Below are 18,706 nucleotides of genomic sequence, written 5' to 3'. Positions count from 1 at the left end.
ATTTTATAATTTATTGATAGAAATAGTTTGAATTATCATTACAGTAAATAGTACTGTATGTCATTTTTGCTTTTTATTCCAAGTACACTACTGATCTTGTTTAACTGAAGCTAGTAGTAGTAAATTACAGACTGTAAAAATTGTCTTTGTTCTTTATAGGGTGCTACACCAAAGGATGGTCCTAGCGCAGGCTGCACAATTGTCACTGCGCTGCTTTCTCTAGCTCTGGGATGTCCAGCTCGCCAAAACGTGGCAATGACTGGAGAGGTGTCACTGACTGGGAAAATCCTGCCTGTTGGGGGCATCAAAGAAAAAACTATAGCTGTGAGTTACAATTAGTTCTCCATGTAAAATATAGCAATTCTGTTACATTTCCTAAACATGCTGCAATATCATGCTTGTTATAGTCAGGGATTTTATTTTGTTTGAAAAATACTTAATTGGTTATAACTGGAGTGCCTCTTTAAAGGAGTTCTCTGAGCAAAAATGTTGCTAAACTGGGTGCTGTGCCTGACTGGTAAGTGGGGTGACATGAATTACAGAAATTCACTTAAGTGCTCTTTAAAGAGGACTTAGCATCAGATCAAAAATGGTCATTGTTTCTAATTTTCTCCTACTGCTCATCTGAGTATTCCATGGGTTTCTTGGTTCACTATATGGTTACACAGGGTGATAATGTAGAGCAGCGTAAAGACTCCACCAGAGATTCCTGTGACCATTGACCCCTTTAGTAAATACCATTAAATCAGCAGTAAATAAAAAATCCAATATCTCGTGAAAACCCGGAGTAGTTTTTCTAATACATGAGGATGTCTGAACAGAGCTTCCATGAATTGATGCAACGTGTGCGAGGATCCATCACCAGGCAGGACATGCAAGTACGTAGAACAATTCCTGCTGAGGAACGTCTGTTGGTGACCCCGAGGTACATAATTTTGAAAAATAAACACAACATTTGTATTATTGTTAGAAAAGCCATGTACTGATTTTTTTTTCCACCATTTTCTGTTCATCACATTCCTGGCTACCGGAGAGACCTTAAGATCTTCTACATTTCCAATTCCGGATTGGAGTATTCACCCTTTCTGAGGTTGTTGGAGACACCTGCCTTGCATTATGTGACATTCTTCGTGCAGAATTCATCCCCCAATCCACAACTGAACTCTGGCTGAAAAATGCAGGAAAATTCAATGAAATTTGTAATTTTCCTAGCTGTGTGGGGGCTGTGGACGGCAAACGTATTCGGATTCTGAAACCTGCTGGAAGTGGATCCGAGTATTTCAATTGTAAAAAATACTTTCTGATTGTTCTCATGGTGATTGCAGATGCTGAGTGTCGATTTGTCGCCGTTGACGTTGGCTCATTTTGTTGCGGAAACGACTCACAGACTTTGAAAAACTCTGACATGGGACAACGTTTGTATGGTAATAATTTTAATTTTCCTCCGCCATAACCTTTTCCTAACAAAGAAGGACCTCCAATGCTGTTTGCTGTGGTTGGGGATGAGGCATTTCAAATGTGTGCCAACCACATAAAACCGTGCTCGAGTCGGGACTTGAATCACACCAAAAGGGTTTTCAACTACCGACTGACAAGGGCAAGAAGAACTGTGGAGTGTGCCTTTGGTTTGTTGGCATCAAAATGGTGCATTTTGGAAATATTAATCAATCTAAAAACAGACAATTGATGATGTGGTCAAAGCATGTGTTGTTATGCACAATTACAGTCTGGCAAAAGAGTGACTACAATTAGAACTTGACAAACCAGTGGAAGTTGCCCACATGAGGGATAAGTTTGCTGCTTTGTTTCGGATATTGGATTTCTTGCATGGCAAGACGATATGGTTTAATACACTTCAAGTAAATGTTATATGTTTGCTGACTTTACTACTAATAAAACACCTCCAGTTAAACACCCGTTACAACTTGACTCAACAATACAATACACACGTGTGTTTTCACATAAAGAGACAAAGAAATCAGAGATTGTGTAAACAAAATAAAAATTTTGTTTAACCTCAAACAATGGGTTTTATATTTGGGGGTCTGTATGATGGTGATATATTGTGGACCTTGGGGGTATTGAGCTGAGATGATTGAGTAACATTTGATGATGAAGGGGTTACAGGGGAAGGGGCAATTAATTGAAGGTTATGCTCATGTATGGGACTGGACACATTGTGAGTTGAACTGTGGGAAGGGAAAGACAAATTGGAAGGGAGACAACCAAGGGAAGGTTGACATATTAGACAAAAGAGGCACAATGGGAGGTGAGGGTGGAGGTAGTAGGACCATTCTTGGCTGACATTTCTTGCTCTTGGTCTATTGGTGCTGCGTGTAGTCAATAGTGGGAGTCTTTCTGAGTTTCTTTGTATGAGTGGGAGTTTTGGCCTCTGTAGCAGCGCATGGTGCTTGACTGTGCAGCATGGTTGATGCTGCTTCCTGCAAAGGTGTTTAATTCGAGCGAGGTGGATGCTGTTTGCTGCAGGGGTGCTGCACTCTGGAGCGTGGTGGATGCTGCACTCTGGAGCATGGTGGATGCTGCTTGCTGCAGGGCTGTTGCACTCTGGAGTGTGGTGTAGTTGTGAACTGGGGAAACAGGCCAATGATGCTGTGCTTGTTGATGCTGGTGAAATCCGACATGCGGGTGATAGCTTCGGGACTGCTGCTGTAATGCCTGGCTGTAAGCAGCCTGGCAGGCCTGCATGACGTTCAGCTGGAGTTCAGGTGTAAGGTTTTCCGACTTGCCCCGCTCTATTGCTGAAAAAAAAATGTCTCGCTGGTCTCTGAAGGTCAGCTTCCAGGCGGTCAAGGCGCCTGTAGACATCCTGGAAAACTGTGTTCACATGAGTGAACCCACTGTCCAGTCTATCTCCAATCACCTTCATCCTATCCTGGAAGACCGAGCTTAAGCGAATAAACTCGGGCATGACTCTCCCAGGCCCTCTGCCACTGATGAGAAGTCCCAACAAAAGCAGTGGCAGGGGGGAAAACCTGATGGACCGGCTGCCTGTTCCCCAGCCTGCGAAACCTGCCTGGTTGCTACATCGCTGGTGGATGATTGGGACTGTTCGTTGGCTGGTCGATGAGGGGCCGCTCCAACAAAGGAAGATCCAGGTTCTATAGTGCTACTCTAGGTTCTGTGTGGAAAATAAAAGAAAAACATTACTAAATTTTTTTTAAAGTTTATATAATAGTCGTACAACAGAAAAGATACTTGCGTTCGCTGAGCAAGCGCAGGCCTCCGAAAAGACAGCATACGATTATATTTATACTTCGAAAGCTTTAGAGCAGCACCACTTTTAACCCGCATCTCCAGTCTGATATCCTTACTGAAGCGATCCTTCATCGAACGCCAACAAACTTTTAGTCGCTTCACTGTGAAGGGGGAAGAAAAAAAAATTAATTGTAAAAAAAGACAACAACATTTACTGCAAAACAGAGACCACATTGAAATACTTTCTGACTTTTGTCCTTGCATGGTCCCAATCATCCAACAGTGATTTGGCCACTTCTCCCCAGAGTTGTCGAATCAATACTGAGAATGATTACGATCATGGGGGTTCCACAATGATACACGGTCTTGAACAGTGGAATGAATAGGTCATTTTCAATAACATGTTGACCTTCCTCACATTGTTGAACCTATAGATCAAATAAAATAAGAAAAAAAAATTACCGTAAGTACTACAGTTTTAAATATGCAAAACTGAAAAAAAATCCAATTACAAGTCTGATAATGAAAAAAATACTTACACCCCATCTTTACTCCTCACGAATTTAAACCCGACATCCCTGGGAAGATTATTTTCCACTTGACTGCGCCTGCTCCTCCGCACTGGAAGATTTCGGTAAAGAAAATACATGATTGATTTACCACATGTTTAGTATTGCCAGTCAATACATACCAATCAGTATATCAAATGTGATTACATAATCAGTGTCACGTCCACCTTGGGAAGCAGTCTGGTCTTCACTGGAGGACATGTTTGAAGAGCAGGCAGCAGTCAAGTGAAACACTACAGAAAAGAACAGATAAGAAAAATTGAACTTGTTTAAAAGAGACAAACACAATGTAATTTAAGCAAAAAAATAAAAAATAAAAATGGAAGGCCAATACTTACATTACATGCAGCAGTCTAACAGCACAGCAGGCAGCACAGCACTGGGACTGCAGCACCACAGTGGAAAAGCAGCTCAACACGGGGACAGCAGCACCGCAGTCTACAAGGAAAAAAAGGGAAAACATAAGACACAAAGTGACGAAGGGTGTGGAACTAGGCAGAGAGTGAGACTGGGCACAGCAACATAGTACACACACTCATATTTACACAGGGCCACAGGAGCAATCAACAGGTAACCACGGAAAGGAATGTGCAAGTCAGGCAAGGAGTCCAGGACAGGAAAAAAACAGTCTAGAAGAAACAGAAAACAAAACGTAAGTACAGAGTGTAGTGAGAGACAGACATACATTTGCAAAGCTTCTATACTTACATCCAGAGTCTTGTCCAGTGTCTTTTGCTTGCATCCAGAGTAATGGACTACCTGTCTAAAGACCCCCTTTTATACATCAGGGATTTTGCAGGTGGTGACATAATTTCCTGATGATTAGTGCGAAGTACACATGCGTATCGAACGCATGCGTACGTATGTCCATCCTTGCGTTCCAATGCATTCCCGTAGACAGTAATGGATTGTTTTGACGCCCTCATCTGCATGCGCTAAATTGACACCTCAAAAAATGCAAAATGTTTTGTTCGCCGCACACCGTGAAATGACACATGCGTACGCATCTACATGTTAACGCATGTCCCTGCGTACACAATGTTAAATATATGTACGCAAGACGCATATGGATAGGTACGCAGGTATACGCTGCGCATACATAGGGGAAGAGTGTGCGTGTGCGCGCAGTGTGTGTGTGTGCCAGTGTCTGTGTGAATCTGTGTGTGTGCGCGCGCAGGTCTGTATGTGTGTCTCTGTATGTGTCTGTGTGTGTGTGCGTGCGTCCCTGTGTGTGTCTGTGTGTGCGTGTCTGTGTAGGTATCCATTATCTGATAGGATTACTTCTCCCATCCAGCAATGAATGCTCACAGTGACAGCATTGTCGATGATGGGAAAGCAGTCCCGTTATACAATGGCTGTGTTCAGTAGTAAAAAAAAAAACTTACAGAACATATAACATACAGCACGTAACAGAGTATATACTCAAAGCCAACAAAAATACATTGATGGCACAAGGAGTGTATAGAAAAATTACAATAATTTTATTTCACAATAGAAATTCATATAAAATCATGTCAATGTGTATACATAGATGCCTCAAAAATAGAACTAGAGAAAAAACACAGCAAGGTTGGGCACAAAAAACTACAATAAATAAAGTCAACGCTAAATGGCACCCGGTGCAATGCGTTTAGTCACAGGCATACACTGCCCTGTAGCGGTGGCATATGGGGTAATAAGGGGTTAATATCACCTTTGTATTGTAAGGTGACATCAAGCCTGGTTAGTAATGGAGAGGCATCAATAAGACACCTATCTGTTACTAATCCTATAATAGTGAAAGAGTTACAACAAAAAGACAGAACCAGAAAAAAGTATTTTAACATAATTAATTTCACCATTCTTACAACCATGCCTAATTCCCCAAAGCCATCGATCGCCTGCAAAAAAATAATAAACCAACCGTATACTCCCTGTCCGACGTAGTCCAATTAATAACGAGTGTCCCACGACAATCTCCCCTGTAGAGCTGTCACAACAGCTCTAGCTGACCCCCGCACAGCTCTGCATACCTCCGCACATTCCCGCACAGCTCTGCAGTCCCCCGCACACAGACACACACAGCCTCGCAGACCACCACAGACTCACACAAACACTCGCACACAGACACGCACATCTTCGCTGCACACACAGCTCCGCCCACACACAGTCTCCGCCCACACACTCTTCCCTCTCCCGATCTGCAGCATTTCTCGCACCCAGCTCCGCAGATCCTGTGGTTTTGCTGCAGAGTTAACTGAATAAATGGAAGTCCATGGGTGCAGAAATGCTGCAGATCCACAAAAAGAACTGACATGGTCCTATTTTAATCTGCAGAGTTTTTGGTGCAGATTTTTACGCACCATTAGCACAGCAATTTTTTTTCCCCATTGATTTACATTGTACTGTGAATCACTTGTGGATCTGCAGCGTCTCTGCGTGGAAAAAGCTGGTGCGGATCCGCAGGAAATCCTCAACATGTTCACATAGCCTAAAGGGAATCTGACAACTGATTCATATTGAACTACTCCCGAGGATAAACAGGCGCACTCGGAATTCCTTAAAAGGGAATTGTCACCCCCAAAATCGATGGTGAGGTAAGCTCACTGTCATCAGGGGCTTATCTACAGCATTCTGTAATGCTGTAGATAAGCCCCCGATGTTACCTGAAAGAGGAGAAAAAGAGGTTAAATTATACTCACCCAGGGCCGTTCCCTGCTGCGGTCCGGTCCGATAGGTGTCTCAGGTCCGGCTATCTTCATTCCATGATATCCTCTTCTGGTCTTCACGTCGCGGCGCAGGCGTACTTTGTCTACCCTGTTGAGGACAGAACAAAGTACTGCAGTGCGCCTGCGCCGGGAAAGGTCAGAGAGGCCCTACGCACTTCAGTACTTTGTTCTGTCCTCAACAGGGCAGACATAGTACGCCTGCGCCGGAGCCGCGGTGTGAAGACAAGAAGAGGACGTGATCGTAAGAAGATAGGAGACCCCGGACCGCGACGCCCATCGGACCCGGACCGCAGCAGGACCGCCCCTGGGTGAGTATATTCTAAACTCTTTTTCTCATCTTTCAGGATACATCGGGAGCTTATCTACAGCATTACAGAATGCTGTTGATAAGCCCCTGATGCCGGTGGCCGCAGCTCATCTTCGATTTTTGGGGTGACAGATACCCTTTAATTTTCTCCTCGCAGTGTTTGGCTAAGGCTGGTTTCACATTTGTGGTTGTGTCTGCAGCGTTTTGGACGCATACATCCGCATGCGTTGTGTATTCCTATCTTTAACATTAGGGACGCAGATGCCTGTGATAGGTTGCGTTTTGCCGCATTTGACGACGCATTACTTCATGTTATAATTTCAGAGGTGTCAATTTGCCGCCTCGAAACGTATGCGGTTGTTAGCGGAAGGAATGCGTCGAAAAAATGCATTACAGTCTATGTGAACGCATTAGTTCGCAAGCACATGCATTTGTTTGCATTTGTGAACGCATGCATTTTACCACAGGAAAACCTGTCCAGACACTGATTAGCCACCCCCCCAGGGGTGAACCTAGTCACACTGCTGCCTGAGACGAACTTCAAAATGGCGCCTCCCCCAAACATATACAGTACAGCCCCCCTATAGGGCTCCATCTCATATACAGTCCCCCCATACATTACATGAGTGATAACTATTGTACATTCTAAAATAGGTCATAAATCAGACAGTGTAGTCCTCCATACAGTATAATGAGCCCCATATATTGCTCCATACAGTATTGTGGGCACCGCACAGCGCCCCATACAGAATAACATGCCCCATATATTGCTCCATACAGTATAATGAGCCCCATACATTGCTCCATACAGTATGAGCCCCACATGATGCTCCATACTGTATAATGGTCACACATGATGCTCCATACTGTATAATGGTCACACATTATGCTCAATACTGTATAATGGCCACACAGTGCTCCATACTGTATAATGGGCACGCATAATGCTCCATACTGTATAGTGGTCACACATGATGCTCCATACTGTGTAATAGCCACACATTATGCTCAATACTGTATAATGGCTACACAGTGCTCCATACTGAATAATGGCCACACATAGTGCTCCATACTGTATAATGGCCACACATGATGCTCCATACTGTATAATGGCCACACATGATGCTCCATACTGTATAATGGCCACACATGATGCTCCATACTGTATAATGGCCACACATAGTTACTCCTACACACGCGGCTTTGCTCCGTACACCTTGCACACACGGCTCCACTCTGTACACCTCGCACACACCCGGCTCTGCTCCATACACCTCATACACACCTGGCTTCGCTCCATACACCTTATGCACACCTGGCTCCACTCCGTACACCTCATACACATGCAGCTCCGCTCTGTACACCTCATACACACCCGGCTCTGCTCCGTACACCTCATACACACCTGGCTCTGTGCCGTACACCTCATACACAAACAGCTCCGCTCTGTACACCTTGTGCACATTCAGCTCCACCCCATACACCTCATCCACACACGGCTCCGCTCCGTGCACCTAATACACACACGGCTCTGCTCCGTACACCTCATACACACCCGGCTCCGCTCCATACACCACGTACACATTCAGCTCCGCTCCATACACCTCATACACACACGGCTCCGCTCCATAAACCTCATACACACACGGCTCCGCTCCATACACCTCATACACACACGGCTCTGCTCCATACACCTCGTACACACACTTACCATGGCAACCAGCACAGCAGAGTCCTGCAATCCATGTAGGTCCCGATCATATGACACCTCCTATGACCTCATCACAGGTCCTGTTTGCACTGAGTAGCCAATATGTGGTGTGCTGCTCTGCGGGTGCAGGGATGACCTGCTGATATTGCACACCGTGGGTTGTGAGCAGGGGCGCACGCACCGCACTAGTGACAGCAAATGTCGGATTATGGAGAGTCGGCAGCAGGTGTTCTGACCGCCGCTCCACCGCCCCCTGTCTTTCAGTGATGACTGCCGCCTGAAGCAAAGGGCTCAACTTACCCCATGATAACGTCGCCCCTGCACCCCCCACACAGACTGATAAAAAGAGGGAGTGGGCATTTGCAGGTCACTACTCAGCAGACTGGGAAGCAGAGCAGACGCTTGAAAGAACCTGGGAGGAATCAACACTCTGAACAATGTGAGTATCAAAGCCAATGTCTTTATTTTCTTTTTTCTGTCTCTATATGTCCTAATAATTTCTGTATTTTTTTCTTGCTGCATGCATCAGAATTTAGTTTTCTCCTGAGGAGGAGCAATATCTTGGGCCTGCACAAGGTGGAAATGAAAGTGAAGTGAGTACTCACCTCTTCAGATCGGTAAGTATTCTCTGTCACATCTACACGTGTCAAATTTTTTTTTTTTTTCAGAACAGTTCTTCAACTGCGGCACAGGCCCAGCAGGAGCAGCGTGGACACGGTCATGTGGCAAGGCGGCGTGTAAGTATACCTGACTGATTGTACTCTGCTTATTGTATCCTGATTTTACTATTCTTCACTGTTAATTTCTTTACTTTGCTCTTTCTTTGTTCTTTTTCTTCTTGACTCCTTTTTTTTTTTCTTAGAGACTTTGAATATTCTTGCCTGTTTTCTATCTCGGTTGTTTTCTTTCTTTTCCTTATGTTAATGTCTCAAACATTAATGTATTTATTTATTTTCTAGGTTCCAGAACGGGATGAGGACCTCATTGACAATGACATCCTCATCTCCCTGGTCCATGAGCGAGTCCCGTTGTGGGACACCCAGGTTCTGCAGCACTCGGACAACGTGACGATCCGGCGGCTATGGAATGAGGTGACCCCGGCTCAGGTCCGCAAGGCATTTAGTAAGTATTGCAATGTGGTGTGATGCAACAGTGACCTTGGCCGGGATCACACAACTGTGTGTGATGAGAGAAATTCCAGAAAGTTGTGTGATCACGGCCAAAAGTGCATTGTCTAACCATAATTTTTTTTTTCAACAGTGCTCAAAGTCAGAACAGGTTGGCATTCGATGAAGTATCGCTGCAACAAGGACCTACGTCAAGAGAGCCGGGTTCCTAGTGGTTCTGGAGCAAGGATCCAAAAATACAAAAATATCACCATATCCTGGCATTTTTGAGACGGTCCTTCTGGTTCTGGAGCGGTACCTCATCAATCAGCCACGGACCCATCCCAGCCATCCAGCAACGCTGCAGCAAGTGGGCCTGCAACTCAGACTGGAGACCAGGAGGCTGATCCATCAGGTGTGGTGTTCCACTGTCCCAGTCCTCTGCCTCTTTTTTGGGGGCTCTTCCCGGCAGCGTCAGAGGACCTCGGACAGGTCACACATGCTCGAGTTTTTGCACTTGAGCTCGGTCTTTCATGATGGACTCAAGGCGATGGGCGACAGACTGGATAGTGCCATAAACCATATGAATACACTTATCCAGGAAGTCACCAGAAGCCTTGACCAAGTGAAAGCCGACCTCCAGAGGCCAACACATCATTTTTTTCAATCAAATAGAGAAGGGCATGTCGGAAAATTTTACTCCTGATCTCCAGCTTAGTGTCATGCAGACCTGCAATGCTGCTTACGTGCAGGCTATGCAGCAGAGTCGGTCTTTTCAGCAGCCAGTGGTGGCATTTCCACCTGTGCCAACACTGTCACGCTTGACCTTAATGCCGAGCTCTGCTGCATACCACTGCACGGCCACCACCATTCCAAGCACTGCCGGACACCACTACAGCGCCACCACCATGCCGAGTGCTGTTGGACAGCCCACTGCCACCACCATGCCAACTGCTGCTCCTGCTTGGACATCCTCCACTGCCACCACCATGCAGTAACAGCAGTACCCGGACCCTGGAATGGCTTTCTGCACCACCACCATACAGCAGCAGTAGTCGGACCCTGGCACGGCCTTCCTCACCCCCGCCACCATGCAGCAGCAAGACCCTGGCATGGCCTTTCGCACCACCACCATGCAGCAGCAGCTGGACCCTGGAATGGCCTTCCCCACCACCACCATGCAGCAGCAGGACCCTGGCATGGCCTTCTGCACCACCACCATCCAGCAGCCGGACACTTGCATGGCCGTCCCCCACCACCACAACCATGCAGCAGCAGCGGCACACGGACCCTGACAGGTCGGCCACTATGACAAGGCTGCAAGAAATGAGCCCCCTGAGGCTCCCCAGACCGCAGCGCCGTTCACAAAAAGGGAAAGGAAAACAAACAAAAAGCGGACTATCGCTATTCCTCCCCCCTCACCTCCCATTATGTCTGTGATGTCAGGTTTCTCTCACCCTTCCAGTGTGTGTTTGCCTTCTCATGCATCTAGCACCATCCCTGAACTCCCAGACCCCACTACTTTAATTGCCCCTTCTCCTGCAACCTCTGCGTCGTCGACAGTTAACCAGGCCTCACAGCTACACACACCCCATTTCCGTCACTCTACGCCAAGCAGGCGCAGTTAATTTGTTTTTGTTTTTTTGTGGTTTATAAATAAATGTAAATGTTTTTTGCCCCAATACTGTTTGGTTATTTGTGTATTTCGCAGCCAGCAACACACAGCGTGCGCCGAATAAACACACTGCGTCGTACACTTTCTTTTTTTGCCACCTCATAGCTCCAGTAGTTATTAAGTACAACACTGCAGCTTTGTGTGTTTGGTATGGAGCTATGAGCTGTCCAAAAATAATATTACTTGTATTTTCTCCATAATCTCTTCAGTGTGCTTAATCTGTGTCGCAGACTGAAGAGACAATGGTGGTAATACAAAGCAGAACTATACTCAACAGGTCATGTGTCAAAAAACTCATTATTTATTACACCTGACCTGGTGAGTAGAGATCTGCTTTGTATAACCTCCATTTTCTCTTCAGTCTACGTAATCTATTTCACACAAACTGAAGAGACGATGGCGGTCATACAAGGCATATCTATACTCACCTGGATAGGTGTCAGAAATAGCGAATTAATGAGGCTGGGTTTTGTGTTCATGAAGTCACTATTTCTCACACATGATTGGTGAGTATAGATCTGCTTTGTATTATACCTCCATTGTCTCTTCAGTCTGCGTCCAATAGATTCTGCAGAGCAGAATCAGTATGTAATGACATCAACTACCTTACCACTGGCAACCTAAGTGGTTTTTAGAGGAAAGACATAGGAGACTCCGTACAGGTATCAAAACACGTTGTTTATTAACAAAAAATATTAGTAACATTTAAAACATAACTGGTACAGACCCAAACCCAACAGCACATTTTACACAATGTTATCTTGCCATGCCACACGTCTGATGTCAGAAACAAAATAGGCAAGAAATTGGTTCCGCATGTGGTCAACTTCAACAGTTGACCGCAGCGGGTGATGCTGGTAATCTGGCAATGGGTTTGCAACTGGTTCATCCAGTGCAATGGTGGGTAGCTCCTTCGCCATTATGTAATTGTGGAGAACCACACACGCTTTGACCACCTCATCGACTGTCTCCATTTTTAGATTATTGGCTGTCTCAAGAATGCGCCATTTTGAGACAAGCATCCCAAAAGTACACTCCACTGTTCTTCGGGCCCTGTAGTTATAATAATAATAATCTTTATTTTTATATAGCGCTAACATATTCCGCAGCGCTTTACAGTTTTGCACATCAACATCACTGTCCCCGATGGGGCTCACAATCTAGTATCCCTATCAGTATGTCTTTGGAATGTGGGAGGAAACCGGAGTGCCCAGAGGAAACCCACGCAAACACGGAGAGAACATACAAACTCTTTGCAGATGTTGTCCTGGGTGGGATTAGAACCCAGGACCCCAGCGCTGCAAGGTTGTAGTGCTAACCACTGCACCACCGTGCTGCCCAGTATAGTTAGTTATAAATCCTTTTAGTGTGGTTCAAGTCCCGACTGGAATATGGCTTCAGTTGGTTTTTACACATCTGAAAGGCCTCATCCCCAACCATAGCAAATGGCATCGGTGGGCCTTAAGTGTTGGGGAGAGGTTGTGGCAGGGGAAAATTAAAATTTTTGCCATGCACACGTTGGCCCATATCCGAATTCTTGAAAGTCTGGGAGTCGTTGCCACAGCCAAAAGCTCCAATGTCCACGTCGATAAAGCGACAGTCCACATCTGCTATTGCCATGAGCACTACAGAAAAATATTTTTTGTAGTTGAAGTGCTCAGATCCAGTTCTGGCGGGTTTGATAATGTGTATGTGCTTTCCATCCACTGCTCCCAAACAGTTGGGGAAATCACACACACTCCTGAATTTTTCAGCAATTTCCATCCACATGTCGGTGGTGGGTAGGGGGATAAATTCATCCCGCAGAATGTTCCACAAAGCCCGACAGGTGTCCGCAACTTTTCCAGACAAGGTGGAAATTCCAAGCCAGTACTGAAAGTGGAGCGATGATAAGCTCTCTCCCGGTAGCCAGGAATCTGAAATAAAATAATTTAAAAAAAAAATTACAAACAATTCTATTTATGGTGGTGTTTAGCTATAGACATAAAGGAAAATACAGATAATACATGGCAGATCAACAATATTTATGACTGGCATTTGTTTATAATTATTACGTACCTTAATGTGACCAGGAGATGTTCCTCTGCAGGAATCGCTCTACGGAGCTGGGTGTCCTGTCGTCGGATGGCTCCTTGGAAATGACCAAGCAAATCCCGAAAAGATTCTTGAGACCTCCTGGTATATTCCGGGTTGGCATATATTCCGGGTTGGTATATTCCGGGTATATGTCCGGGTTGGCAATAAGCTCGCCATATAGCGTATGGTAGGCTCCACGGCTCTCCCAGAGTTCAATAATTGGGTGGCTCCAAAAACGCCTTTGCCATGTCCTTCAATGTCGCTCTCTATTTCTTTGTTGCTCGCAAGCAAACGCACAGGCAAGAAACCGCTTGATACTTAAATCCAGGTTGAAATAAAAGCTCTCCATGCGAAGATCCATCATGACACAGGACACAGTAGCAAAATCTGTAGATTTCAGCAGTCCAAGGGTCTATATAAAGATATCCCATAATACACGCCCACTGTAGTCCCATTGGCGTTGTCTGTTTATCTAGATTTTTCTCCTGTTAAATTTTCCACCATGCGCACAGAAAACGCAAACACATGCAAAACGCATGAAAAAGCGTGCAAACGCAGCGTTTTTTTTACCACATGCGTTACCTTATGCATCTAAAAAAAACGCTGCGTTTGCACGCATTTGCATGCGGTTTATCGTGCGTTTCAGGTTGCGGATTAAACGCTGCGGATTCTACCTTAAATGTGAAAGTAACCGAAGTGCGGGCACCAGGCAGCATAATAACACTATTAACCTGCAGATTAACCCCATATCTACAGGTTAATAATATTATTTCTGGTGACAGGTTCTATTAGTGCTTATGAAGTTCTATTTACAACCCACATAATATTCTTTCTTTTTTATTCCAGGCTAAAAGAGCAGGTGTTTCATGTATCATTCTTCCTTCAGAAAACAAGAAAGATTACTATGATCTAGCCAATTTCATTACCGAAGGGCTAGAAGTGCATTTTGTTGAACACTATGATGAAATTTATGATATTGTCTTTCCAGTACTCTGACCTCTGCCAATTCCATTAAATTTTCCATTTCGGCATCATCTCCTGGAATAGCTAGCTTTCTATAGTTGCTACACAGCCAATATCAATTATGGATTACTTTACTTTTTGACTTAGTAAATATGGTATTTGTTTAGTGATGTAATTATTAAAATGATTTTACTATATCTAACTTGAGCATGCGTTTTTTTTCCTCTTATCTATGAATTAATGTTGGCAGATTTAGCCCACATGCATACAGAAGATTTAGGTGGAATCCCCAAACAGATGTCAGTCATGTTTAAATAAATCCTCTTGAGTATTCCCCATCAATAATCTACAACCTTAACTCCTGTATGCTGAAGCCTAGTTTCACCTTCCTGACTAGGGCAAATATTTAAATGCTGTCACTTTATGTGATAATAACTCTAAAATGTTTAGACATATCCCAGTGATTATAATAATAATCTTTTTATTTATATAGCACCAATATATTCCACAGCGCTTTACATTATTTGCACACAGTATCACAAATCCACTATAGCGTGGAAATATATACTGGGATTGCTTTTTCATGACACATTGTACTTCATGATAGTAGTAAATTTAGTCAATATGGTCTGCAATTATTTATCAAAGTATCAAAATTTGACAAATTTAGAAACATTTGCAATTTTTTAGTTTTGAATTTCTATGGCCTCAATACAAATAGTCATACTGGACAACATAATTGTCAATTAATGAAATGTTTTTTCTTTAAATATTTGACACCTGTCTACTTTGTCAGCATCATTTTTTAATCAAATGTCTTTTTGTTAGGAAGTTAGAAGGGTTATCGGTAATTTTTCATTTTTTCAAACAAAATTTACAGATCCTATTTTTTTTAGGGACAACTACACTTTTGAAGTGATTGTCCTATGTGTCAGAAATACAAGACCCCATTGTAAAAACTGCTCCCTTTAGTATTCAAAATGGCATTCAGTAAGTTAAACTTTTTAGTTGCTTCACAAGAATAATAAAGTGGAAGAAAATAATGAAAAATTATATATTTTTCTCAAATTTTTAGCCCTATTTTTTTCATTGTCACAATGGCAACAGGAAAATGGATTACCCAATTTGTTGTGCAATTTCTCCAGAGCATAATGGTTCCCCATATGTAAGGGAACGCTATTGCATGGGCACACTGGAGGGCTGTTTGGCTTTGCAAGCTCAGACTGGAATAGGCTGCAGACGCCAAGTCGCATTTGAAAAGCCCTCAAGGTGCTAAAACACCAGAAACGCCCTGTGGATACACAAGGGTCAGTGGGTGCTCTTCTGTGACCTAGCTGTCTTTAGAAAGAATGCATGGGCCACGTCTCATCCTATTGAACACCCGCAATTATTCCCCATGGACATATCGGGCATCCAGCGGGGTCGATTGGCTGTAAACTTGTTGGCCAATCGGGCTGCTTTCTCTGGGGTGTCGAGCTTCTGGTTGGCTACCCACTCTTATCTCTTGGGCCATCTTCTCCTAAGTTGCTTGAGCATGATCATGTCCCGGAGGGTGTCAACGGAGTGGGCAGCACGATCATTGAGCCAGTTGCCATTGGTTGCAGTGCCATTGGAGTTGCCAAATTCTAGATAGGAGGCCCCCTGGAAAGAAAAAGTCACGATGTCTCGACGATGATGGAAAAAAGTGACAACAGGATGTCCTTAATGGTCCAGTAGTCCAGAGGACCATGCAACCGGACAGCATCCTGGGCCAAGCCAGTCAAACTAGTCCACAGGTATTTGGTCCAAACTTCTGTGGGCACCTGCTACATCCGGGTCTCAAAGCTTTACAGATGTTTATCAACCTCTATGTAGGACTCGTTAAATACTGTCACAACCTCTGTAGTGGAGATACATAGTACATAGTTATTAAGGTTGAAGGAAGACTATAAGTCCATCTAGTTCAACCCATAGCCTAACCTAACATGCCCTAACATGTTGATCCAGAGGAAGGCAGAAAAAACCCATGTGGCAAAGAGTAAGCTCCACATTGGGGAAAAAAATTCCTTCCCGACTCCACATACGGCAATCAGACTAGTTCCCTGGATCAACGCCCTATCAAGGAATCTAGTGTATATATCCTGTAACATTATACTTTTCCAGAAAGGTATCCAGTCCCCTTTTAAATTTAAGTAATGAATCACTCATTACAACATCATACGGCAGAGAGTTCCATAGTCTCACTGCTCTTACAGTAAAGAATCCGCGTCTGTTATTATGCTTAAACCTTTTTTCCTCCAAACGCAGAGGATGCCCCCTTGTTCCTGTTTCAAGTCTATGATGAAAAAGATCATCAGAAAGGTCTTTGTACTGTCCCCTCATATATTTTTACATTAAAATAAGATCACCCCTTAGTCTTCGTTTTTCCAAACTAAATAGCCCAAAGTGTAATAACCTATCTTGGTATTGCAGACCCCCCAGTCCTCTAATAACCTTGTTCGCTCTTCTCTGCACCCGCTCTAGTTCAGCTATGTCTTTCTTATACACCAGAGACCAGAACTGTGCACAGTATTCTAAGTGTGGTCGAACTAGTGACTTGTATAGAGGTAAAATTATATTCTCCTCATAAGCATCTATGCCTCTTTTAATGCATCCCATTATTTTATTTGCCTTTGTAGCAGCTGCCTGACACTGGCCACTGAATATGAGTTTGTCATCCACCCATACACCCAGGTCTTTTTCATTGACGGTTTTGCCCAGAGTTTTAGAATTAAGCCATAATTATACATCTTATTACTTCTACCCAAGTGCATGACCTTACATTTATCCCCATTAAAGCTCATTTGCCATTTATCAGCCCAAGCTTCTAGTTTACATAAATCATCCTGTAATATAAAATTGTCCTCCTCTGTATTGATTACCCTGCAGAGTTTAGTGTCATCTGCAAATATTGAAATTCTATTCTGAATGCCCTCTACAAGGTCATTAATAAATATGTTAAAAAGAAGAGGGCCCAATACTGACCCCTGTGGTACCCCACTGCTTACCGCTACCCCGTCTGAGTGTGCTCCATTAATAACCACTCTTTGTTTCCTATCCCTGAGCCAGCTCCCAACCCACTTGCACATATTTTCCCCTATCCCCATTATTCTCATTTTATGTATCAACCTTTTGTGTGGCACCATATCAAAAGCTTTTGAAAAGTCCATATACACTACATCCACTGGATTCCCTTTTTCCAATCCGGAACTTACCTCTTCATAGAAACTGATTTAAATTAGTCTGATATGAACGGTCCCTAGTAAACCCGTGCTGATACTGGGTCAAGAGGTTATTCCTCTTCAGATACTCCAGTATAGCATCCCTTAGAATGCCCTCCAGGATTTTACCCACAGTAGAGGTTAAGCTTACTGGCCTATAATTTCTGAGTTCAGTTTTTGTCCCCTTTTTGAATATTGGCACCACATTTGCTATACGCCAGTCCTGTGGTACAGACCCTATTATTATGGAGTCTTTAAAGATTAAAAATAATGGTCTATCAATGACTGTACTTAATTCCTGCAGTACTCGAGGGTCTATCCCATCCGGACCCAGAGATTTGTCAATTTTAGTGATTTTTAGACGCCGCCGCACTTCCTGCTGGGTTAAGCAGGTGACATTTAATTGGGAATTTTTATCACTAGTCATTTTGTCTGCCATGGGATTTTCTTGTGTAAATACTGATGAAAAAAAGTCATTTAGCATATTGGCTTTTTCCTCATCCTCATCCACCATTTCACACAGACTATTTTTAAGGGGGCCAACACTATCATTTTTTAGTTTCTTACTATTTATGTAATTAAAGAATATTTTAGGATTATTTTTACTCTCTATGGCAATGAGTCTGTCTCAATCTTTGCTGCCTTGATTTGCTTTTTACAGAATTTATTTAATTTTTTGTATTTATTTAATGCCTCCTCACTACCTATTTCCTTTAATTCTCTAAATGCTTTCTTTTTGTCACTTATTGCGCCCCTTACAGCTCTATTTAGCCATATTGGTTTCCTCCTATTTCTAGCATGTTTATTCCCATACGGTATATACTGTGCACAGGTCCTATCCAGGATGCTAATAAATGTCTCCCATTTTCTTTGTGTATTTTTGTGTCTCAGGATATCGTCCCAGTTAATTGCACCAAGATCCTCTCGCATCCGTTGGAAATTTGCCCTCCTGAAGTTTAGTGTCCTTGTAACTCCTCTATTACACATCTTTTTAAAGGTTACATGAAAAGTTATTATTTTGTGATCGCTATTTCCCAAGTGACCCCCAACCCTTACATTGGTGGTGGTGGGCTGGCGGTAAGGGAACAAGAACTCTAAAAACCGATTCCATAACACAAGGCTCTCCCTGCTTAACC

At 43.7% G+C, this 18,706-nt stretch overlaps 1 protein-coding gene across 8 annotated transcripts in view; it reads left to right on the top strand.

Annotated features, from left to right (window-relative positions):
- LONP1 (lon peptidase 1, mitochondrial) overlaps positions 1-14,528 on the top strand; it is a 480,916-nt gene extending 466,388 nt beyond the window's left edge. For 4 of the 8 annotated variants that reach the window (XM_069767865.1, XM_069767864.1, XM_069767866.1 and 1 more), the window contains 3 exons: positions 160-324; positions 822-925; positions 13,382-13,692. In XM_069767865.1, coding sequence (XP_069623966.1) covers positions 160-324; positions 822-925; positions 13,382-13,559 — 447 coding nt within the window. In that variant the 3' untranslated portion in view covers positions 13,560-13,692. Of the gene's footprint in view, positions 1-159; positions 325-821; positions 926-13,381; positions 13,693-14,214 lie in introns of those variants that run through there. The other 4 variants (XM_069767869.1, XM_069767870.1, XM_069767867.1 and 1 more) reach the window with 1 other exon arrangement.
- The last annotated feature ends 4,178 nt before the right edge of the window (positions 14,529-18,706 follow it).

The sequence above is a fragment of the Ranitomeya imitator genome, chromosome 1 (assembly GCF_032444005.1).
Source record: "Ranitomeya imitator isolate aRanImi1 chromosome 1, aRanImi1.pri, whole genome shotgun sequence".
NCBI classification, from domain to species: Eukaryota; Metazoa; Chordata; class Amphibia; order Anura; family Dendrobatidae; genus Ranitomeya; species Ranitomeya imitator.
Note: the sequence above shows the minus strand (reverse complement) of the source record. Positions and strands in the feature narration are given on the sequence as shown.